Source organism: Diadema antillarum, unplaced genomic scaffold, assembly GCF_040938485.1.
Source record: "Diadema antillarum isolate AM-2024a unplaced genomic scaffold, OU_Dant_1.0 seq00000481_RagTag, whole genome shotgun sequence".
Classification (NCBI taxonomy): Eukaryota; Metazoa; Echinodermata; class Echinoidea; order Diadematoida; family Diadematidae; genus Diadema; species Diadema antillarum.
Genome location: NW_027271445.1, coordinates 2,093,793 through 2,119,116, shown reverse-complemented (window position 1 = coordinate 2,119,116; position 25,324 = coordinate 2,093,793). Strand labels below are relative to the sequence as shown.

At 40.4% G+C, this 25,324-nt stretch overlaps 1 protein-coding gene across 1 annotated transcript; it reads right to left on the bottom strand.

Annotated features, from left to right (window-relative positions):
* Positions 1-356: 356 nt before the first annotated feature.
* Positions 357-4,499, bottom strand: LOC139733522 (uncharacterized). The gene has a single exon (XM_071644331.1). It carries the CDS (start codon positions 4,497-4,499, stop codon positions 357-359), a length of 4,143 nt encoding a protein of 1,380 aa, XP_071500432.1.
* Between the last annotated feature and the right edge of the window lie 20,825 nt (positions 4,500-25,324).

The window sequence follows — 25,324 nt, the reverse complement described above, 5'->3', positions numbered from 1 at the left end:
AATTATTTGCACATTTTTTTTTTTTTTGGATTTGTGCCCTGTACCTACTCATCGGGATGAATGCGGCCCAAGTAGTCTGCCCCTACATTTTCCTTCCCTTTGATAGCCTCTACTCGGTACTGGTATGGCTGTAGGGCTAACGACCATCTTAGCACTCGGGCGTTTGCTACCTTCCCCTTTCTCATCGCCCGCAACGGTTCGTGGTCGACCTCTAACACGAATTCACGCCCGTACAGGTAAGGTTCGAATTTCTGGACCGCCAACACCACGGCAAGGCACTCCTTCTCTATCGTCGAATAAACACGTTCTCGAGGTAGTAACTTCTTGCTCGCGTATGCGACTGGAAACTTCTCCCCTTAGGTCTCCTGTAGGAGGACAGCGCCCACTCCGTTGTCGGATGCGTCGGTGCGGAGGATGAATGGCTTGGCGACATCCGGGAGTTGGAGGATGGGTGCGTTAGCCAGTGCGGCCTTCAAACTCCTGAACGCTTGTTCTTGTTCCTTTTCCCACTTTACCTTGTTTGGCTCTCCCTTCTTTGTGCGGTCTGTCAGTGGGACGGCAGTGGCCGAGAAGTTCGGCACGAACTTGCGGTAGTATCCTGCTAGCCCGATGAAGGACCGCAGCTGTTTCTTCGTCTCCGGGCGTGGGGCGCTCACAATGGAGTCGACCTTGTCGAGCGTGGGCCTCACGCAGCCCCTGCTTACTTGGTGGCCCAAGAACTCGATGGTGTTGAAGCCGACGAAGCACTTGTTTGGCTTGGCTGTGAGGTTGGCATGTCTCAGACGACGCAGCACTTCTTCAAGCACGTCCAGGTGCTGTTCCCATGTGACGGTGTGGATCAGGATATCGTCGATAAAATTATCGACGCACGGCACTCCACGAAGTATGCTCCTCATCAAGCGGCTAAACGACGCCGGGGCGTTGACGAGGCCGAATGGCATAGTACGAAACTGATAGAGGCCATCTGGGGTGACGAACGCGGTCAGTGGCTTCGCTCTATCTGTTAGTGGCATCTGCCAATATCCTTTTGTCAGATCTATCTTCGAGAAGTACTGGTCGTTTGCTAACTTGGCAAATATCTCATCTTGGTCCGGTATTGGTTCGGCGTCCTTGACGGTGACGACATTAAGCTTCCGGAAATCGCAGCAAAATCGATTGGTCCCGTCTTTCTTGGACACTAAGACAATCGGCGACGCGTATGGCGACGTCGAAGGCTCGATGACCCCATAGTCGAGCATCTCTTTTACCTCACGCTTCACGACTTCCCTTAGGGCGTGGGGCAATGGGTATGGCCGACTCTGGATTGGCCTCGGATCTGTCAGCTCAATGTCATGGTAGCCAGCGTTGGTAACCCCGGGGACATCTGTTAACGAATCAGAGTACTTGTTCAGTAATTGCTTTACTTCTGATTTTTGTTTACTCGTGAGGTCAGGGCTTACCTTCACGTCTTCACAGGTTTGAGTTTGCTGTAGCGTTGGTACTTCCAGAAGCTTTGGTTTAGGTTGGTCCGTGTGCGTTTCGTCGTCATCGGTGTGGGGCTCGTCGTCATCCTCTTCGACGACCGAGGCTGCGGCGACGTCGAACGGGGTGCCTGTATTTGCATTACCCTGCTGGTCATCCTCTCTCCGCAGATATCTTTTCAGCAGGTTTGCACGGAAGGTTGTCACCCTCTGCCCAGTGTCGATGCGGTAATCCATCTTACCCACGACACCTACCACTCGGAACGGCCCCTTCCAGTGCATCAGTAACTTGTTCTTATCGGTAGGGAGTAGTAACAACACCTCGTCTCCTACCTTGAACGATCGTGCCTTGGCTCTCCGGATGTAGTTTTTGCGATATCCTTCGTGTGCCTTCATCAGCTCCTGGCTTGCTATTTCACATGTTTTCTCCAGCTTTTCTCGGAGGTCCATGACGTATTGGTACGCCGTCTTCGTCTCGGACACCGTGTCCTCGTCTGTCCACAGTTCTTTCAAGATCATGAGGGGTCCTCGAACGTCTCTGCCGTATAACAATTCGAAGGGTGCGAACCCCGTGCTGTCATGGGGCGTCTCTCTATAGGCGAACAGAAGGGAGTCGAGGTACCGATCCCATTCTCTGGGTTGTTCGTCACACATCTTTTTGAGCATAAGCTTTAATGTGCCGTTGAATCGTTCCACTAGCCCGTTACACGTGGGGTGATAGGGCGTGGTGGTGAGATGCGTAATGGACAACAATCGACTTACTTCCTTCATGACGCCTGACGTGAATTGGGTCCCCCGATCTGTCAGCATTTCGCGCGGGAAGCCTACCCGAGAGAACATGCTGAGAAGAGCCTCCGCCACGGTTTGGGTATCGATGTTACGTAGTGCCATCGCTTCGGGGTACCTGGTGGCATAATCAACCAAAGTTAAGATATACCTATTCCCTCGTCCGGTGACCGGCGTAATTGGGCCGACTATGTCAACCGCGACGCGTCTGAATGGCTCGTCGATCAAGGGGGTCGTGCCGAGGGGCACCTTACTGACTTTTCCCTTGGGGAGTGAGCGCTGACATCTGTCACAAGACCGACAGAATCGACGGGTGTCCGCATACATCCCCGGCCAGTAGAAATTTGCGCTGATTTTCTCCGAAGTCTTCTTCGTTGCCAGGTGTCCACCTAACAAGGACTCGTGAGCGAGGGACAAGACATGTCGTCGAAGTTTTTCCGGTACAATCAACTGCCATGTTGCCTCCTCGCTGTCTGCATAACTGGATGAAAACTTCCGGTACATCAACTTTCCCTTCATGACAAATCTAGTCTTATTGCCCTTTCGGCTCACCTTCTCTTCTCCTGACTCGATCTGTCTCCGAATGTTCCCGAGCGAGGCGTCCTTCTCCTGCTCTTGCCGGAATTGCTCCGTCGTTATCGCCTCTTTCTGACCAGGCACCCTCAGTTCCCTCAGTGGTTTGGTAACGTCACGACGTTTACTCCGAGTCTCCACTGCTAGGGCTGTATCCTCGTCAGGCTCAGTTGGCGTCCATTCCCGGTCTGGCTGGCTTGGTTCTCTCACTCCTGGGACATTACCTAGTATCAAGTCATAAATCGGGTTAGTCACGCACAACACTTCCAATTTCCCTTCATAGTAGGGCGTATCCACGTGTACCTTAGCGACTTGGAATTCTCTCACCGTGCCATCAGTCAGGACACACGTGCGAACCTCCTCTGTCAACTGCTGGTGGTCGATCAACTCGGCCTTGGCGACGGCTGTCGAGCATCCACTATCTCGCAGGACGGTCACCTTCTTGCCGTTTAGGAGTCCGCTAACTACTGGCATTGCCCGAACTGGCTTCGCTCCACAGGCGGCACTTACACTCGGTAGCATGGTATCCTTTCGCTGCTCTTTTTCGTGTACCTGTGTGGTGGGACTACATGAAAAGCAAGAGTCGATTAATAGACACCCTTTCTCACCCGTGCCTCGCCGGTTCTTGTCTCCCTCTCGACGGTTGTCAGCTACCACGTCCCTCTCTCCTTTTTCGTCCGTCGCGGCCGTCGCTCCCGAACTCTTCCCGTCTCGCGCCTGTGGATAGGACGACTTGTCGACTCCCGCGGCCAGCTTCTCCGGCTTGTGGCGTTTCTGACACTTCCTCGCGAAGTGTCGGGTGCTACCGCATAGAAAGCATCCGGGCTTGTCGCGCGGGGTCTCCTCCTTTGGCTTTGCGTCCGGCTTTGGGCGAGCGGTACCTGTATTGGGACGACTACTCTGATTCGGAGTAGGCCTGGTTAGTGGGCCCTTGTGACCTGCTGGTGAATACCATCCTGATCGAGATTCTACGAAGCGGTCGGCGATCTCGACCATTTCACTTAGGGCTGTCGGCCTACGTTCTCGAATGAACAGTACCATTGGTTGCGAACAACTAGTAGGGAATTGCTCCATTAACATCAATTCTACTAACGCTTCATACTGAGGTTTTGCTCCCGCTAGTTCTACCCATTTGTCTAAATAACTCCGCATTCGAACAACAAATTGACTGGCAGTTTCCCCATTGTCAGGCTTCGCCGCCCGTAGCTTCTTTCGGAATCCCTCACTTGTTAGAGAGTACCTATTAAGAAGCGCCTTCTTCACAACCCCATAATCCTGTGCTTCTACATCACTCAACCTTGAGTACGTTTCTAATGCTTTCCCCGTAAGTAAAGCACTGAGATTCGTGGCCCACGCCTCCTCCGGCCACCGCTGTGTGGTTGAGTATCTCTCAAATCTGTTAAGGTAGGCATCCATCTGATCTTTACTATCATTAAACGTCGGTAGCTTTGGGGCCTGTACAACTGAACCATTACAACTATTGTTCCCATTATTTGAGTTTCCCTTAGCCTTCTCTAATTCCAACCTTAACTTCATTAATTCTCGCTCTTCTGCCCTCGCTTCCCTCTCTCTCGCCCGCTCTTCCTTAGCGTTTTCCCGTTCTCTGGTTATGAAATCCTGCAACTCATCACCCTTAAACCCAAGAGACTCACCAATCTTCGCCAATCTCTCAAGCTCCATCTCACTCAGTCAGCTTCGTCAATTCCCTCGGAGAATACACTCCCTGACTGTAGCTCGTTCACGGATAGGCAGGCGAGGCGAGGACAAATCGATTGGGCAGGCAGCACTCTCCCAAACTGCAACGCGCTGTGACGGACCGTCGTGTGCAAAGAAAAAAATACTCATACAGACAAACCGGTTACAGTCGACCATTATCACTACACTCTTAATTACCTTCAAAATTCTCTATTGTAACATGATTGCCATACCAGACTATGTATGAATAAAGTTTCACACTGATAACTGCACAATCCTAACCCCCTTTTTTTTTTTGCCTACCTTCTAACACTCTGCTTTATAATTTCACCTAGTTCCAATAATCATTCACTATTCCCCAAACATAAGGTCCCTTCGTGGTCGCCAAAAATTGTCAGGGGGAACTTACTGCGCTACCTTACTCTAGTATAGACCACGTAAATAACACAGCGTGAAGATTTTTGTTTTGGATTCAAAATGCAATTAACAAAATTTTAATTCCTCTGCGGGTTCTATGTTTTCTGACAGATCTCATCATAACGCAACGCAACATGAATGAATTATACTTAAATCAAATATTCTCCTGAATTCATTAGATTAAATCGACATCATAAAACTCCCTGTTACAATTACACGACACTTGTACTACTGCCTACGGAGCTCCTGTAACTATCAACTGTCAGGCGTTATCTTGCCGAGTTCTGTGTCCTATGACGTCGCTGGAGGGCGCCCCCGTGCGTCTTGTAGATCGCTAGGGTGCAGCGTCGGTGCCGACGTCGACCAGTCTGGCCCGGCCAGTGATGATAGCGTCTCTGCTGACGACCGTGACTGTGTCACCGAGCAGCGGTTGGTCCCGGACTCAGCTCGTAGTAGTGCGGCTGTCTCAGCTCGTAGCACTGCGGCTGTCTCAGCTCGTAGCACTGCGGCTGTCTCAGCTCGTAGCAATGCGGCTGTCTCAGCTCGTAGCACTGCGGCTGTCTCAGCTCGTAGCAATGCGGCTGTCTCAGCTCGTAGCAATGCCGCTGCCTCAGCTCGTAGCAATATAAGGATGCGGCTGTAAGTTTACAATTAACCACCACTAACACAATAATATCCATCCATATTAATACTGTTCTATCCTCACTTTGATATTCCCCGACTACACGGCGACTATTCTGTGTCACACTCATAACATCAATATCACAATCTTCTTAGAACATCAATATCAAAATCATCTTACAGCATCAATATCAAAATCATCTTATAACATCATGGCATTCGCGCTCTGTATGGCGAATATTAATACCTATTCCTACTGTAACTATTCCTTTACATTCGCCCAAAAACATTTCTCTATACCTGAGAATTCTCTTCATCATAATTTATAACTTCCGAATTGTTTTACCCAATGTTTACAATGTGTGCATAAACCATAACCGAACTTCTTGGTTTACAGCTATAACACTGTTGGATATACTTCTGTACTTTATTTCTGCACACAAATTATTACCCTACTTTCTTCGACATATCAATTCATTCTCACCTTACACATCAAATCGTTCTCTTCATACAAAAAACTAATATTGTCATTTACTACCAGGCGCCTCGTTTTAACAGCGCATCTATTGAGTCCCTAAAAAAAAAATAACTGGAAGAAAATTACTGAAATCAGCATATAAACTCCACTTACAGTTATTTCTGCCCTGCACCGCGCGCAGAGTTGCCGTCTGCCCTCGGAGTTGTCGTCCAGTACCCCGTCTGCCAATTCCGCTCAGCAGCAGGAATACTTTAGCCTCGGAGTATCACAGGTTCAATTTCTCTCTCGCTTTCTCCCTCACAGCTTTTTAGCTCGGATCTCAGCGGAGTCTTATCCTGGATTCCCTCCTATTTCGACGAGCCTGGACCCTTCCCAATGGGCACAAACGGCCTTTCCACTCTCGCGTCGGATTAGCTTCCCCTCTCTTATTCCTCCTTCACAGCTATTTATCTTCTCTCACGCTCCCTCTCTCGCTCTTAACCTTGCATACATTATCACTCGCCAATCAGTGCGATTCCCTTAGTTTTAACCTTTCACTCCCATACCAATACAATAATAATTAACCTGTAATTTGACTACTCACTGTCACTTACATTCTCTTTATTCAAATACCGGGGTGCGGCCTTTATTTATAACCAAATGAATCATAACAAAATTCGCGGGAAACCCAGCCAAGCATTTCTTCCCGCGCTGCGAGAAGGGTGCAGCTTGCAACCTCGATCTCGCCAGCTGTTGGCCTAAAAATTGTTTCTACCTAGACAGTAGCCCACCGTAAACAAGAAGGTAGGAGAAAAGGACAAAAAAGCCCTTCCGTGCCGTTTACCTCTGACAACGGGTTACCATATTTCTATTCTGTTTATATACAGTGCATCTATATTCAGTAGGGTTTTTAACCCGTTCCTTCCGCAATTCTCTGAGTGCCTTTAATGCCCCCAAACGAGATTCTTTTCGCCCGTCAACAGAGAGGCACACAGGTTGGTAATCCAGCTGTGTGAAGGCAGTCAAGCGGTTCATTGTGTCCCCCTTTCTACAGTCAACTACATGTGCCCGTGAACAATGGGAATATTGATCGGGTGCCAGGTATGAATAGAGCGTGCGCTGATGAGCTCTCAGAATCTTTTGTTCTACACAAAACCAGGTACCTGAATGAGGTGACTGGGGTCAGCGAACCCGCATTTCTAACTGATCTCAGCCTTGATCATTATGTACATGTTCGTACGAGTTTACAGCAGAACAAGCAAAAAACTACATCGGGAAAAGGTACATAATACTGTTAAACCCCCTTTTTTAAACAGTAGGAGAACAAATCCTGATAGAATAAACTCTGATCTTTTAATCAAACCCACTTTTCTGAGCATTTTAACACAAAGAAATATGAATTTAGGCCACTGAAGCAGGCACCCTTGTCTTCATTTTGGGAACCTGGTAAACCAGGTTCCCGTATATCAGTTGCTCCCACGGGAACCTGGTAAACCAGGTTCCCGTAAGGAACGGGTTAAGGTACTTTTTATATAATTTACATTTTTTTTCTGCACAATTTCAACAAACTTCTAGTAAACCACGGTTTGCTTGAATATTTCTTTTTTACTCTGGTTGCTTTAAATGGAAAACATATATCATGAATGGATAGATATTTTGCCAAAAAAAAAAAAAAAGCTTCGTAAGCTTCATTCACATCATTGCTCTCCACTCTCCAACATGCTCTTGATATCTCATTTACAAACCTATGAATATTTTGTTCAGACATGTCACGTTTTTGAAAGATTGCACAGGACCGAAAATCATTACTCTGATTGGTTACACAGACAATGGGAAAGTGATCACTAATATCCGCAAATAAAACACCAGAAGTTACATGACTTTTATTATTTGTAAAAATGTTGTTAATCAAAGTGGATGAGTTTCTCGTAACACGTGTGGGAAAATGGATCAATGGATACAACGAATATGACATCATCAAATCCAGAAATCATCTTGGCAAGAATTTGCATTAAATAAATCAATATTAAAATCTCCGAAAAAATATATCAATTTATTCTCTCTATTAACAATGTGAAAAATTCTCGTCAGTGAGAAAAAAAAAAAGATTGTGCAGATTGATTTGGTGGTTGGTAAGTTATGGCTAAAGTAATATTCTTTTTGTAATTATTAATTTCTACAAACATAGATTCCATAAAAGGCTCGCTTATTGATAAATCGTTCCGAACTTGGTATTTCAGATCATTTCTTATGTATACACTGACACCTCCTCCTCTTTTTTCTTGACGTCCATTCATAAGAAAGTCATAATGCTCAATGTTGAAGAATGAATCAAACTCTTTCAGCCATGTTTCAGAGATACCAATGACAGAAAATTGCATTTGAAGTGTGCCTAAAAATGTAAGAATATCATCAAAATGTTTGTTCATACTTCTGGCATTAAAATGAATACAAGAAAACTTGGAAACATCAATTTTCTGGGCGCCTACTTTTACAAAATGATTAAATTCATCTGGGGTATATATCAGTCGGTTTGAAGCACTTTCAAGTCTAATAACTTTTGTAATGATAGTGCTACTGCTTTGAAAGTTGCTTTGAAAATGTGCTCATAAAACGTTTTCACTTGCAGCTTAATCTGATAATTCCTTTATTGTTGTTGCTCCGCTGGTTTGAATAATGAGTTTTGTCCCTTTCATCATACAGCTAGCACGGCTTGGTAAAGATTAGGCGCTTGAATGTATCGTACTTCAGAGCCTCTTTTCTGAGTTCACACTTTTGTAGATAGGTTGGGGTAGTCCATTGAAATTGAGTTATGCCCCATTTTATAGTTTAGTGTCTTCTCTTTCAGAACAGACTTTTTGTTGGTTTTGTGATGCAGGGTCATTATATATATATATATATATATATATATATATATATATATATATATATATACTTATATATATACACTCAGCAAAAAAAGTAAGTTCCCCCCTAACATTTTTGGATATATCTCAAAAAGTATTTTACGGATGTTCATAATTCGAACGGGAATGGATAGGGAATTTCATTACTCATAACATGAATGGCATATCATTGCCACCAGATATCATTATTGGTGTAAAAAATCGCATTTTATGTCAAAATGCATGGGAAACAAAGTTGCACTTTAGGCCATAGAGAGCATATTGTATACATTTCCTATGTAAGTGATCAAATGATCTTTTTAAATTGTGTAATTCTCAGGAATTTCTTCAGGTACAATGTGCTTCCCTATTAAACAGATGTTATGCATACTTTTTGAACAATAGGCCTTCTCAATATGAAAATATTGGTAGAAGCCATGTGATTTATAATTCCAATTCAGGTTGATCACATTAATGTGCCTGTGGGCATTTTGCATCATGCCCTCAAGTTGTAGATCAGTTTGCTGAGGGAAATGGCATCGAACGTATGGAGTGGCCTGCAAGATCCCCTGACTGTAATCCAGTAGAGAATCTTTGGGATATCATTAAGTGGAAAGCGAGCAAGAAGTTGAAAGATGACACTTCGCTGCAAGAATTTCAGCGCATCTTGCAGAGAGCATAGACCAACATTGAGCAGCGCCAAGTACAAACTTTAGTTAACAGTTTGAGGAGGAGATGGCGGCTGGTCATTGCCGGTGGTGGACATATCAATTATCAAATACTTCACTATATGCTCATGAAAAGAAAGAGATAGAGAAATATGCAATAACCCATGCTTAAATGTTCAGAATCATGAGTGATTGTTTGATTATTTGTGTAAAAGTCATTGCATATCACTAAAGTGCAACTTTTGTTTCCATGCATTTTGACATAAAATGCATTTTTTTCACACCAATAATGATATCTGGTGGCAATGATTTTCCACTCATGTTATGAGTAATACAATTCTTTGTCCATTTCCGTTTGAATTATGAAAATCGGTTGAATACGTTTTGAGATATATCCACAAATGCTAGGGGGGACTTACTTTTTTTGCTGAGTGTATATATATATATATATATATGGGTCAGAATTTTGAACGATGTGCAATTGAGTCAAAACAACGCCAAATTTTAAAAGTAGGAATTACTCAAAAACATTTATCTTACCAGAAAGAGTGTAATTCATATGAACCCAATTATACCAGGATCTTCCCAGAGGAACACTTTTTTTTTGTCACCGCTGAAGTTTACCATGTCGAGAGCAGAGAACGTCCGTGAGGAATAATACTGCACATGCATTTGAATACCATTTAACATACACCTTGTAGCTTGAAATAATCTTATTCAATTCAAAATCATAACAAAATATCTCAAGGGATATGTGTTTATGCTCGCAAAACATTAAGATTGTTCTCTTAACCAGTACGTAGTGGTAGACAACTGAATATTCAACCAAATTCGTTATTTCTGTTGAAATATTACTGTGTCACTAAACACTTTCTCCACTTTACGCGCATTTTACAGAAACTCAATATTTCGACCTCTTACTCACTATCCAATACTTTCATCCTTACTCCCAAATGATAAGATGCTTTTTTAAGATGCATCTAATCTAGGTTGTAGGTAGTCTCTATAACCAAACAAGCATAGCATAGTTTTCATCACGGAGGTTCGCATATAGCTCACGGACGTTCGGAACAAACAAGATATTGAACAATTCATTTCATTTATTTCCACAGGGTAGATAAAAAGACATACAAGCATTACGTGAGCGCAACTTACATTATGCAAGATGCAATGCAATAAATGTATAACACGTGGAGGAATCAACAATAGGCCATAAAGGCCTTTCAAAGGCTGATCCCTGACAATTAAAAATGGTACGATTATTAATTACTATCACAGAACAAAACATTACAGAATACATGGGACTATACAGATGACAAAACATTACAATAAACAAGTGATTAGGCAAGCAGTATATTATCTAAGTCATTCATGCGTGTGTCAAAGGAGATTACTGAATCAAAAGAAATTGTTTATACTTTCTTTTAAATGACGAAAGACTAATGGTACTTTTAATGTTGTCTGGTAAGTTATTCCACAAAAGTGGGCCAGCATACCTTATAGTACGTCTAGAAGCATTGTATTTATAAAATGGAATATATAACTTATTACTTTGACGAGTACTGTATACAACACGAGTATTGTTTTCAATGAAGCAGTTGTCTAAAAAATGTGGCAAGATATTGTTAATATAGGAATATACAAATGTGCAGGTAACACATTTATTAATTTCATACACAGAAAGCAATTTTAGCTTTTTGAACAAGGGACCTGTGTGGGTTTGGGGCTGTGAGTGGGTAATAATTCTTATTGCACGTTTTTGTAAAATATAAATACGGTTTAAAAGAGATTTTGCACAGTTCCCCCAGATGATATTGCAATACATGAAATGAGGCAAGATCATGGTATGATATAAACTTAAGAGTACGGCAGGAGGAACTATTGCACTTATTCTATTTATTGCTCCAATTGCCCTAGATACTTTAAAACATACATCCTCAACATGATTTTTCCATGTCAGATGATCGTCTAGTATAACTCCTAAAAATTTTACTGTATGTACAATGGGAAGGCTGATACCTGCAATACAAATATCGATATCATTAACTTTTACCACTTTATTTCTTGTTTTAAATATCATACATGATGTCTTGTCAATATTCAGCTTTAATTTGTTTGCTAAAAACCAATCTTGAACTTTGGCTAATTCATTATTCAATATTGCACAGGTACTAGTGATATCATTGCCAGAGATAAATAGATTGCTATCATCTGCATATAAAATTGAGTGTAAAATGCTACTTGAGTACTGCAGATCATTTATGTACAATATAAAAAGTAACGGACCTAAAACAGAGCCTTGTGGCACACCAACATTAATGTTCTGAGTTGGAGAAGAATAACCATTTACATATACATACTGCTTACGATTTTGTAGATAACTTTTAAACCATTCTAAAGCGATACCTCTAACACCATAAAAACTTAATTTGTGTAAAAGAATATCATGGCTTATACAATCGAATGCTTTAGAAAGATCTAAAAAGACACCAATAACAAACTCCTTTTTCTCAAATGCCTGTGCAATTCTATCACAAAAGTCAAGGATAGCCATATACGTTGAGTACCCAGGTCTAAATCCAAATTGTTTGGGATATAAAATCCTAGCATGACACAAATAAGAAAGAAGACGTTTATGTACGAGTTTTTCGAATAGCTTGGAAAAAACAGATAGAATAGAGATTGGTCTGTAATTTGATACACTAAAAGTATCACCTTTCTTATAAATTGGTATAACTTTAGCAACTTTTAATGATGTGGGAAATACACCTTGTTCAAGAGATAGATTAAGGATACTGCACAGTGGTTTGGCAAGATTTTGAATAGATTGCTTTAACACATAAGAATCAATTTCATCACAGCCTGGACTCTTGTTATTTTGAAATGTTAAAACAACATCAAATAATTCTTTTGGCTTTATAGGTACCATGAAAAAAGAAGCAGAAGACTTCCTAAAACACAAGTAATCATTGAATTTTCTGGATGTATTCGGTATCTTATCTACTATATCGGATCCAATAAACCTGAAGTAATCATTAAACAAATTAACAATTTCTTGAGGATCAGATATGTCCTTATCATTGTGTTGAAGATGTATATATTGCACTTTGTCCCTTGTTTTATTCAAAATATCATTTATTATACGCCATGTCCCTTTCATATCCTTACGTACTTTATCAAAGCGGCTTTTATAATAATATTTCTTTTGTTGACGAATACAACGGGAAACTATGTTTCTGTATTGGGTATAAACCGATTTCCTATAATCTGTGGGGTTCTTCATGTATTTACGATACAAAATATGTTTTTTTCTGCACATTCTTTTCAATTCTTTTGTAAACCATGGATTTACATCTGTTTTTTTATACAATACTTCTTTCTGAGGGAAACATTCATCATAAACAGTAGACAGTTTAGTCATAAAAATATCAAATCTGCCGTCAACATCATTACTTTCATTTATATCGTTCCATTCTACAGATTGTAATAAACTATTGAATCTATTAATACTATTATCATCTACAAAACGTTTACATAAATTAAATTGGAAACATTTATCTTTTTGATGATTGACAATTGCAAATACACTTAAATGATCACTAACATCATTTACAAGAATACCACTTTTTAAAATATTTTCAACATTGTTAGTGAATATATTGTCAATGAGAGTAGCCGTCTCTTGAGTTATCCTTGTCGGGTTTAGAATCAGTGGAATACAAGAAAAAGATGTTAAAAGATCAATAAAACTATGGACATGCTGAGTGGTGGCCAAAAGATCTATGTTAAAATCACCTACAATAAAACATTGTTTATTTTCACAACTTATTGCACTTAGCGGTTTTTCCAATGCAGATAAAAAGTCATATACACTTTGCCCAGGTGGCCTATAAACAATAACAAAAATGATATTACCTGCTTTAAAAGATACTTCTATGAATATGGTTTCTATGCATGAATCAAAAACTTCCAAATCTTTGCGCCGTTTACTCCGTAAATCTTGTCTTATCAAACATCCAACCCCACCCCCACGTTTATCATTTCTCCCACTTCCAAAAAACGTATAATTTGGTATATGAATAGAATCAACATCTGTTAACCAGGTTTCTGACAACGCTATACATGAAAATTGGCAAGAAATACTGGCAATAATGCTGCAAAGGTTATCGAAGTTTTTCTTCACACTTCTGCAATTGAAATGTACCATTGACAAAACATTGTTGTTTTCTGCACAAATGTTATTCATCAAGTCGTTAAAATCATTTGGAAGAATATAATTCACATTATCAAGAGTCATATATTCACTGGAAATGCTTTCGTCTTCATGACCATTCAATATACACGCGTCACAATCTGAGTTGGAGGTATTTAATACAGTTTGCCTACGACATGTAGTACACAATTTGGACAAAGGAAACATACACATACACAGGGTTATAGTTACTTTCACAAAAATACATTAAATAAAACTGCATATACATGCATATCAAATATCAACTGAAAAAATGCAATAAGATGTAGACCTATGAAGAAAAAAGGGTATTGGAGTATGAAGGAAAAAAGGGTATTGGAGTATGCAAAAGCTTTCCTGAAAAAAAAAGTACTTATCAAACTAAATCAAATTAAATTATACATTACACCTGGAGATCTATTGCCAAAGAGCCAAAAGCGGCCTTTTTATATGTCATACATTATAAATACACTGTGTGTAGATTCATGTTTGTCGTTTCACATTTTGGCAAGATTTCACAAACTATCCAAGTCTCTTCTAGAGTGTACCATCTTCTTCAGAGTACCGCCACTTGATGTGTTGATCGACACACAGATTCTGCCATCCACACTCCATGCATGGGCGATTTTGCTGTTCGGCTTGCCTATCTTGGAGAAGGCATCCCACAACAATGCTCTATTTGCATCTGTCAAGTCTTCATGGATCGAGATCCCGGTTTTTTTCTCCTTCAGTTTCTTTCTGTTCATCAACAGGGCCTGGCGGTGCTGGTATGAAGTCAGCTTGACGATGATGGGTCGTGGCTTGCCGCGCATTCCTTCCTGATGAGGATTCCTTCGTCGCACCCGATGACTGCGATCAATGGCGCTGGACGGGAGATCCACACCAAGCATCTGCTTGGCAATGTGGCATATTGTCTCGTTTGTGTTCTCTTTGTCTACCTCTGGAACTCCAAAGAAGCGAACACAATTCCTTCGGGAGTATTGCTCCTGGTCATTCATTTTTGTTTTGAGCTTGCTGATCTCATTCATTGCACCTTCTCTCTCCTTCTTCAGTTGATCAAGGTCTTTTTCACACTTGTCAAGTTTGCACTGCAGGTCAAAGACTTTGCCCTCCTGTTGTTCCATGCGATGGAGGAGTTCATTCACTTTGACTTCAATGGCCTCTGCAACAGCATTTTTGATGGCTGTTAGAAATGTATTGTCCTCAAGAATTTCCTTCACCAATGCTGCTGTTTGACGGGTCATTGTTCAGACCAAAGGTGAGAACACAGGATTGCAGAATACCAAATGAGTCAGGTGTCCGGTGAGGGATAGATGCTGGTCACCGACCCGTACGTGTGCACTGTAGTATAAAGGTCTAAGAGCTGTACACAGGTAAGAGAGAAGAAATCCACCCCACTCCAAAAAGATTCTGTGGGACTATATGATATTCTTTGCCACAACAGTTTGAGAACAGCATACAAAAACTATCGGATATCACTCAAGAATATAAAGTTTTTGATCTCCAGGTGTTCAACTTACAGCTTATTCGAACATGCAGAATCCTTTCTGTATAGATGTGAAATCCTCCAGCACAGTCCAAAAGTCAGAAAATAAGACAAATTAACACGACATCCTTCCACACAACCACACAGCACAACCAATGCAGCTCTCAGGAGTTGGAAACGCATTCTAATCATAACAAACAGCGACTCATGTCGAGAACAAACTACTCTGCAAAATCCGACATAATTAGTACCAATTCTCAATTATAAAAACGTATTTATCTTTTAATGCTGAAGATTCAAAGAAAACACCTTTCCCATCTTTCGTAGATGAACGTACAAACGTATGTGTCATCTCAGTGACGTAGTCCATCTGATGAAACATTACGCCTTGTCGTTAGTAAGTTCCATCAAGCAAATCAGTGAACTCCGTAATTATAAGGACTACCATTTGTAAATTTACACGTCAGGTTAAAAGAATCAAATCAAATGTTATGTCTTGTCAGTTGTGAGCAGGCCATCGGTAACCCCCGAAAAATGGGGGGGGGGGGGGGGAACCATTTTCCACACACATTGCTTTCATTACCATTACCCAAATAAATTGGATGATGTTTTTGACAACATGTTTTATAAAAACTCTCTACATGTATAGATGTCTTAACCGAAGATCGGTTACTAACCAGAGTCCGTATGAAAAAAAAAAAAAAAAAAAACATAGAAGAAGATCGCTTTAACTCTTTATGTGCCACGTTCGCACGTCCGGCTCAGTCGACGGCGTGCCAACTTCGCATATTCTGCTCAACAAACAAAGCCGCCAAAACCGATCGATAAATCGCTAATCACTGCTAATCCCACGGCACAATAAAGGCGTTTTTCGTGCTTTTGTTCTTCTCATTATACGGCTTGCATTCTATGTGGTGATTGACTATCAAGTGGTGTTCCCAACTAGATTTGCTCGTACATTCTAAGTTTCTGTCACGGTTTTATGTTCAAAAGTCAAGCCTTTACAGTAATATAGCAACTGGTCATTCGAAAGAGAAATTGAAAATAGATTCGTCATACAATTTATATGGAAACAAAGTTTGGCATTCCTCTTTAACTTTGCCTGCTATTATGCCCATCTTAACAGAAATTTGTAGAGGTTATAGAAATTGGAAAAACAAAATTCTTTCTCAAAGCATGACTACCTTCGTGTCTCGGAATAACGTGGCACACATGGGGTTTCCACCATGGCACATAAAGAGTTAAGAGTTGACTGATTTCAACAATTCAACGCTCCCATGCAATCGCGATAAAGTGCACGTCCTTGAGAACGAATATATTTAACAAAATTTCGTAATGAATATGACAAAGAATTGATAAAGCAGAAAAAAATGTGCTCCGTTATCGAACTACGAAGTTTAGCTGCGGAAGGCAAGAAAAAATCCCTCTGCGTTTGCTCCTTGTGTTACACACTGTTACCGAGGAGAATTCTGTTTATTAGTCAGAAATGACATAAGGTTTGTTACTCCGAAGTTTCGTCATAACAAAACACAGTTAGTTCATATAACTTATAAATGGATGTTTGTTTTTTGTTTTTCATTTTCGGAATAACAAACCTTTGGAACAATGAATCCAGGTAATAACGGACATTCGGAGTAACGAATCTTTGGAAGAGCGAACGTATCAAAGTGCGACCTCAAACCTATTACTAAATCATCACCTTTTTCAACATGTGTTTTCAAAGTAAGCACAAAAGCAAAAACAACTTGCCGATCTCTCTGTCTGTTAAATGTAAAAAAAAAAGAAGAAGACAAAATTGCAAATTAACATTGCTTTTCATTGATGAATATAAAAAAAAACACCATGTCATAATAAACGGAGGATTTGCGTATTTTCATCAGACAATAATTGTAATCTGCATTCTTTTTGACGAAATTTCGATGAATAAAAACTAACAAACAAAAAAAGCTCCTCCAGAGGAATTTGGCATAATGGGAATGCACTGGTAATTCATTTCTCTGTGTGTTGGAGCTCGATCCCTTCTCCGCTTCTTCTCATTTTCATTCAACTGCTTCCACGTTCTTTCGAGATTTCTACATTTCTTCTTGACACATTCCCATTACAGACTTATTTCGTCATTTTATCCTTTTTGTTTCAATATATTCCGAATGTGACTGCGTAGCACTTTTTGGATTTGTTTTGTTTTGTTTTTGTTTTTTTGGTCGCAGCACGTTCAGGCTACTTAGGGAAAAAGAGAAAAATCGTTGAGAAGAGCAAAATTAGAATATATCTATATAAGGCATAGAATATTATGACAATTACAGCGAACGTCCGTGATGGAGACCCAAACTGGATGTGTTCTGTTTGAGATGGCAGCTACCTTACTCAAAAGATATACACGGGGAGCATCTGTCACTAAAAAGTGGCACTGTTCCTCTATCTCCTATGGTAATCCATGAACTTATTCTATCAACGAACATCCGTGAGCAAAACGTTTTCCTCTTGTTATTGCAGGTAAATTGAATATTGAACGTTATTCACTTTGAATATGAGAAACTCAGTGATTTAATGATATTTTCGAGTAACATTAACTCATCGTAAAATTATATAATTGTTTCTCGGACCGAACGTCCGTGAGCAAAACTTTTAGAACCTATAACAGTGCAAATTGTCTCCAAAACCTCATCAGAGAGAAATTTAAATGCACTGAAATTACAGATTACGCAAAATTCCAGTTTCCTATAACTTGGTTTTTCGTGTTTAGCCGTATTTGGAGGGAATACAAGCGTAAAATTGCTAGTAAATTTTGCGCTGTTTGTTCATCATGATCACATACCGCCTTAGAATTCTGAAACTACTGCATTAAGCTCATTGATTACTTTGTAAAATTTACCTCTCGGTATTTGAGCTGAAAGTTTTAAAGAATAAAGGCCACTTTCGAGATAAGTTATCCCTATTGGTCGGATTGTTTACGTCACGGACGTTCGTTCTACCACTAGGATCATGTTCCAGGACGGACAGCTAATCAACAAAGAGTACGTAGCCTTCCTAACTCATTCAAAATTTTGAAAGGTATTTTCAATGTAAATTATTAGAATTTTGATACATTGCTGAGAATAGGAGTAGGAGATGTATTTTCAGAGAATTAAAATATACACTTTTTGCTTGGTTTTCGGTGAATGGCATAGTCCAAAAACTGCAAACCAGCCCCAGTCCGCTCCAAACATGGCACGCAGCTAATCGGCTAAAGAGCCAGAGGTAAAATGTACCTGCGCCATTAAAGCAAGATGGTGCCCCACTCGATAACGTTTTAAAAATCACGGACGTTCTTTTTTTCACGGAGGTTCGTCTAAAAAATGTAATTTTGGTTCTTTTTTGACAAGGGATGGACAAAAACCCAAAACATACATACACTGTATTACCATGTAGCTAGATCTTAATCGATTACGACTCAGAACAATATCGCCAATAGCGTTCAATGGGCTACGATCTTAATTAGTAAGGGTGGGATTTCACGGAGCACGCGAACGATTTGCGAAGGACGCGAATGGCAAAATCCAGCATTCGTTTTTTAGTCTGCAAAAGATCGCCAAACGAACGTGAGGGTTCGGAAGCGTTGTCAATTGTTCGCGAATGTCGTTTTTACTTCGGCGAGAATTTCAAAAAAGTTTGAATTTTTTTTGCGAACCTTTTTTCTTTTTTTTTTTTGCGCACACTTGGTCGTGATTTGCTCGTGAATTGATCTCGAAAGTGTCTTTAAAGCCTCGTCATATGCGCAAGACCTTCGCAAGACACGCGCGATGTTTGCAAAATGTTCATGAAACCCCAAACATACTCCGAAACTTTCAAGAATGTCTTGCGTATGTTACGCGAAATCATGCTGTAATTTAGCAATGATACACACGACATTCGCACATACGTCGTGTGTATCATTGCCAAAGTACAGCATGTTACGTTCACGAAGGACACGCGACGGAAATGCGAACAACGAAAAATTTCCAATAATCATGGGAGAAAATGTACCCAAGGAGAGGTGGAAGCTATCTTGAGTTGATTTTTTTTCTTTTCTTCCATTACTTTCTCCTTTCTTTTGTTCTCATTTCTCTATCGTGTGCTTGCCTACATTTTTTCCTTACCTATATCTACACTAGTAAAGCATTTGATTTTTTGTTTGCAGTTCCTGCAACACATAATCTCTATAGTTCAAATAAAATTTTACATACTTTAGATTAATTTTAAGTGTATTCTGTTATTTGTTTTTGTATATCAAACATTTCTTTCTCTTTGCTAGTCTTTAATTTCTTTTGTTACTAAAGTTGTTAATAATTCTTTGATGTTTAGATGTATGTTACGATTTTTATTTGTAGAAAACGTATAGGTCATGCATCCCCCAGACGTGCGCTAAACGTTCGCGAGAATGTCTCAAAAGGTACGCGTACAGTTTGCGATTACGTCGTATAAAACTTTGCAGATTTCGCGTAACATACGCGAGACATTTTCCAAAGTTTCGGAGTCTGTTTGGGGTTTCACGAACATTTTCCGAATATCCCGCGTGTCTTGCGTAGGTCTTGCGCATATGACGAGGCTTCAAAGACACGTACATTAAAAAGTGACATCATTGGTTTGAAAAACAAGAATTATTGTGGAAATATTTTTACGCTTTAAGTCCTTTTCAAATGCAAAATATCAGTCAAAAGTACACCAACCCATACATTTCCTGAAAGGAAATTCACCAGGCTTTGAGAGGACAGGAAATAAACTGGTTTCGTAGATATTCTTGAAGTGTTCTAAGGGAAAGAGTGTCATAAGGTGAGAACATTGGCAATTGTACATCGTTCAAAATTCTCACCCATATATATATACATACATGCATATTGATATAATTCTTACTGATTTTTTTTATCTGATTTGATTCTTTTCTTGTAAGTACCAACGAAACAGCTAGCACAGCAGTGGAAGGAGGAGCTAAAGGCGTATTATCATATGTCACGACGCAAGGTTAGAGTGGATCCACTCGACTTTACTGAACTTGTTGAATTGGATGAAATTTATACCAGTCTAAGTATAATAGACCGAAGTAGCAAGCGTAAGACACCAATAACATACGATGATCTTCTGACCAACGAGGAAAATGCAAATCTCTCAAAGCGACTTCTGATCCAAGGTGAAGGAGGAGTCGGTAAAACAACACTTTGCGCTAAGATTGCCTGGGACTGGTGTCAGGATAGGATTCTCCAGGATCTGGACATGGTGATCGTAATTCCTCTCCGAGATGTCACTGACAAAAAAGGTATCGGTGATATTGTAAAAACCTATCTCTTTGATTCAAATCCAGTAAAGACGAACCAGATCGATGACTATATTTCAAGAAATCAAAGTAGAGTTCTCATTATATTTGATGGGTTCGACGAGTTTAACGGAAATTTAAGTGGAAAAGACAGCAGTGAGGTCATTCACATTCTAAGGATGGAGCGATATAAGTTATGCAAAGTAATTGTGACCACACGTCCTTGGAGGACAAATGAATTCACGACGGACAAGAAACTTGCCGAAGCTTACACTTTTCTAAACGTCGAAGGATTTAACAAAGGAAATTCATCTACCTATATCAGGAGGTATTTTCGGATTAGAGAGAAGAACCATTTTGCAGAAAACTTGATCAATTTTGTGGAGGAAAATGCTGTCATCTGGTCAAACATGGCCGCATTTCCCATCTATTGCGCAATGCTCTGCCTCATGTGGAATGGATACAGTGAAGAGAGACGAAAGGAAATGCAAAAGTTGCAAACCTTCTCCAAAGTGTTTGGAGAAATGATCTCTTTCCTGAAAGAACACTACGCATCAAAGGTGTGTGAAAATCTACAGAATCAGAGCATTGCTGAACATTTGAATGAAGCTGATAGGGCAATTCAAGAAATAAGTGCGATAGCGCTGGCGGGTCTGTTTGACAGGAATCTTTCATTTTCTGAAGAACAATTCAGCAAGTGTCGTGACGCCATGGAAATATGCTGCAGAGTGGGAGTTTTGACAACGGAAAGAGATGCCATCACAAGGGAGCGTCGGCGCGATGTAAACATTTCATCCTTGGTTGCGTCAAGAGTTTCATTTCCCCACAAACTGCTTCAAGAATTCATTGCAGGGGAACATATTGTGAATCTATTCGTCAATGATCGCGCCAAGTACGACAAGGTGAAAAACAAACTTCTTAGTCGACCCGAGGAGTTCCGCTACGTACTCTACTTCACCTCAGCTTTAGGGAGTGAGCTTCGTGTTGATATAATCAGAGGGTTGATAACATTTGTTACAGCTGACTTCAGGTATGATGCCTTTCTTAATGATGATGATAATCGTGATTTCTGCGTAGACGTTGCATTTGAATGCCACACTGAAGATGCTGCAAAGATAGTGGGGAAACGATGGAAGGATTACAAACTATCATCTCTTTCGTCAGAACACACAGTGTCAGGAGTTGTGTTCATGGTGGGCTACAATCAAGTGGTGAGTGAAACAGCTGAAATATCGATTAGAAATATCGCAGAAAGATTTTGTAGAATGAAACTACCATTCTGAGCGTGTGTTTGTGCGTCTTTCACTGTGCGTCATTGCGAGCAGATCGTCAACCTCATCTACTGTCAGACAGTATTCATAGTGGTTTTCAGGCCTGGGGAAATCTATCTGAAATGAAAAAAATAATAATAATATCGACTAAAATGCAATGTTCTTAATGTAAATCCGTCTTCCTCACCACAGCTCACGTAGTAAAGTTGAAAGATAACTTAACGTGTGAGTTGTTTCTTAACCACTGTGACATTTCTTTTATGTCATGTTATCGATAATAAACATCTGTTGTACAGTGGACTTCCGTTATAACGGAGTCGTCCGGACCGAAAGTTTTCTTTCTTTATATCGAAGAAACAAACAAACAAACAAACAAAAAACAAACAAACAAAAGCCAACAACAAACACACACGCAAAGGGGGGATAATGTTGCAGCCTGAACGGTTATTTATTTTTTATTTTTTTGTAATCGGCATTTCAATGTTCGTTCTATCAGCAATCGCTATATATGGACAAAGTGAAGTGCGGAAGAACTGTGTCACGTGACTTGGCAAAGGGTGCATGTTCCAGCTGTGAACTGCGTGAAGTGAAAATAGCAGATTCACAATTCCACATGGAATTCTATAAGATCCTCGGTGCAGAGGCTTCCAACTGTCAGGTAAGACCTTGTCCACATATGCACAACACGTATCTTGTAATGTTACAGATTAGAGATTGAACACTACGCTATTTCAAAGGGGCAATATATTAATTATAAGAACACATTACTGAACAGTGAATTACTCTTTTATTTCCTCTGTATATTATACAGAGTTGTTGTGTGTGTTTTTTCTTGCCATTTGTACACGTTATTATTCCTTTTCTTTTGTTCATAGTGTTTATAATATCTTTTATTTTATTTTTTCTACAGATTGAAGATTTGGAATTGTACTATGACCGCCTCGACAATGACATCCTAAATCAGTCATCGCAGTCGGTGGGACAAAACTTGGCCCGATGGGTGTGTGGTATGCCACGTCTTTCGAAGTTCAGACTTCATTGTCCATACCTGCCTTATAGTTTCCTTTCAACAGCAGTCGCCTTAGCGCCATCCTGTCAGGTATGTTAACCTTGCACTATAAGTCATTTGGTGTTGTGAGCGCGCTGTAATTTCTTCGTAGAAAAAGAATTACGACTCTGAATGAGTTATCATGTATTCTTTTCTTAATGGGTAGCAGTTACTTTGGAAATCAAGCTTATTCCGCTACGGTTTAACTTTGCTTGTAATTATGCTCTTCAACATATGATCAATATGATCGATGTGATTACTTATCATTGAATGAAAGACGTATCGAAATAAGCAGTTATAATCTGGTGCAAAACATCAGATATTTTACCCGCAAGAACCTTGCAGCACATTTTTGACGATACAGCGTTGTACTTCGATGAGTTGGATTATTGAACTCTTCCTAAGAAACTAATGATGAAACATGTGGAGTGAAAAGCACAGAGAGAGAGAGAGAGAGAGAGATAGAGCGAGAGAATGACAAAGACAGACAGAGAGGGAGGGTGAAAGGGGGAGAAGGAGACAGTTTCCTAAGTTTTAGAAAAGTTTTGTGTTGGTAACACTGTATTACTATGTAATGGAAACAAACTTTGTCCTTTCTTTTCATCACGAAGGGGGGGGGGACCACTAGCGCATCGTCACACGAAAACAGACGCACAGATAAACATACACGACACATAAACGTACATGCGTTGTGCTAATACAAGATCCCTTAAGGGCTTTTTACACTTGTAAAATTTTGCTTAGCCCCGGACCAACGGTGGGGCTAAGGGGGGGGGGGGGGGGGGGGGCCTTAGCCCCACCGTTGGTACGGGACTATCCTTAGCCCACTTTCTGTTTACACTCGTTTTTGCCAAAGTGGGCTAGCCCCACCGATAGTACGGTACTATCTGGCCCTGCAAAATAGCAGGGGTTAGCACTGCAATTGCGGTGCCAAGCAAGTGAGTGTAAACAGAACGAAAAAATAATCCTGGGCTAAGCGACAGAGACGAAGTCCGACCCTCACTGACCAATCAGAAACGAGGTAATCAAGTGCTGCCGGTGCGTGCGTGTACGTGTACAGTACACAGCGTAATTATGAATATTCATGTGGTTTGGAAAGTCCGGGGCTAAGAAATACGAGTGTAAAAAGATAAGTTTTCTCCTTAGCCCCGGACAATAGATAGTACGGGACTAATTGGCGAGTGTAAAAAGCTGAAAAAATTGGTACGGGACTAACGATAGTCCTGGGTCAGAGAAAGTCCGGGGTTAAGAAACACAAGTGTAAAAAGTCCTTTTGACTGTCTAAACCGCAAAAAAAAGAAAAAAAGAAAATGATGACTTTTTTCTTGGCTTTATATAAATCAATTTAAAACAATATCATATTTGTCATTTCATTTGACTGGAAAAAATAGGCATGTCAATTATCACATTTTCGGTGACTTGAACGTTTCCATTCTATGCGATGTCACAAACTATATCATGCAGTGTGAGTGTATGCATGTGCTTAGACATTAGTTTCACTGAGTCAGGAGTTCAGTAAGTGTTCTTGTTTCTTTATTCAAATGGTGTAAAAAAGTAGATTTTGACACGAGTTTTGCATCTTTTCAGTAAAATTAGTCTTTAAAACAGCTAATGGCGTCATCATTGTAGCAAGCTCACAATAAAGTCGTGTATATCAGATACCAGCACCTGGACCAGGATCAACAACATGACACTCGACCCTTCAATCCGTGCAATGATGGCAACAACCTTCTACAAAAATCCTCCTCCATGGAAGCTAAAGAATATTAGGCAAGAATGTTGGGCCGTGTAATCAACTCAAATAATCAGGAAAATTCATTCTAGGTCACGATAACAAAAATCATGATTATGATGTTATATTGTCATCATTATTATCAATGTATGTTTGTTTATTTATTTGTTTCGATGTTTTTTACTTTTTTTTCATCGGCGATATGTATCCTAAACAACTAATATAGTAATAGGCTGAAAGCTACCACAACATTACATAAACCGCTGAGAGTCATCAGGACATAATTATCCGTAACCGGACTTTGTTCCCCTTGACACAATATGTGACCTGCCTGTCTCAATGAATGAGACGCTCTCCTCTCAACATCTCTCTCAAAGCAGGCATAAACAATAAACTTTATCATACCGTAGTTTTGTGGTTTGTAAAAATCAGGAACCCGAGTCGAATATTTTCGAGGGAGAAGAGTGAGTGCATCGGAGGAGAGCGTATGATTGAAGTGACTTAGGACTAACTGATGACAATATTTCAAAACGTTTTGGCACCATTCATATTTTTTCAGTGATGCTTCAAGGGATACGCCTTTCATCATATTGCAAGATTTCTAAATTGAATACTTCTGAAGAATATGATATACATGCTGTATAGTTTATCCATCACTGTCCATGGGGTACATTCTATACTTGAATCAACCATGCGTTCAACGGCGTCATTGTTATTCGTATCGATAC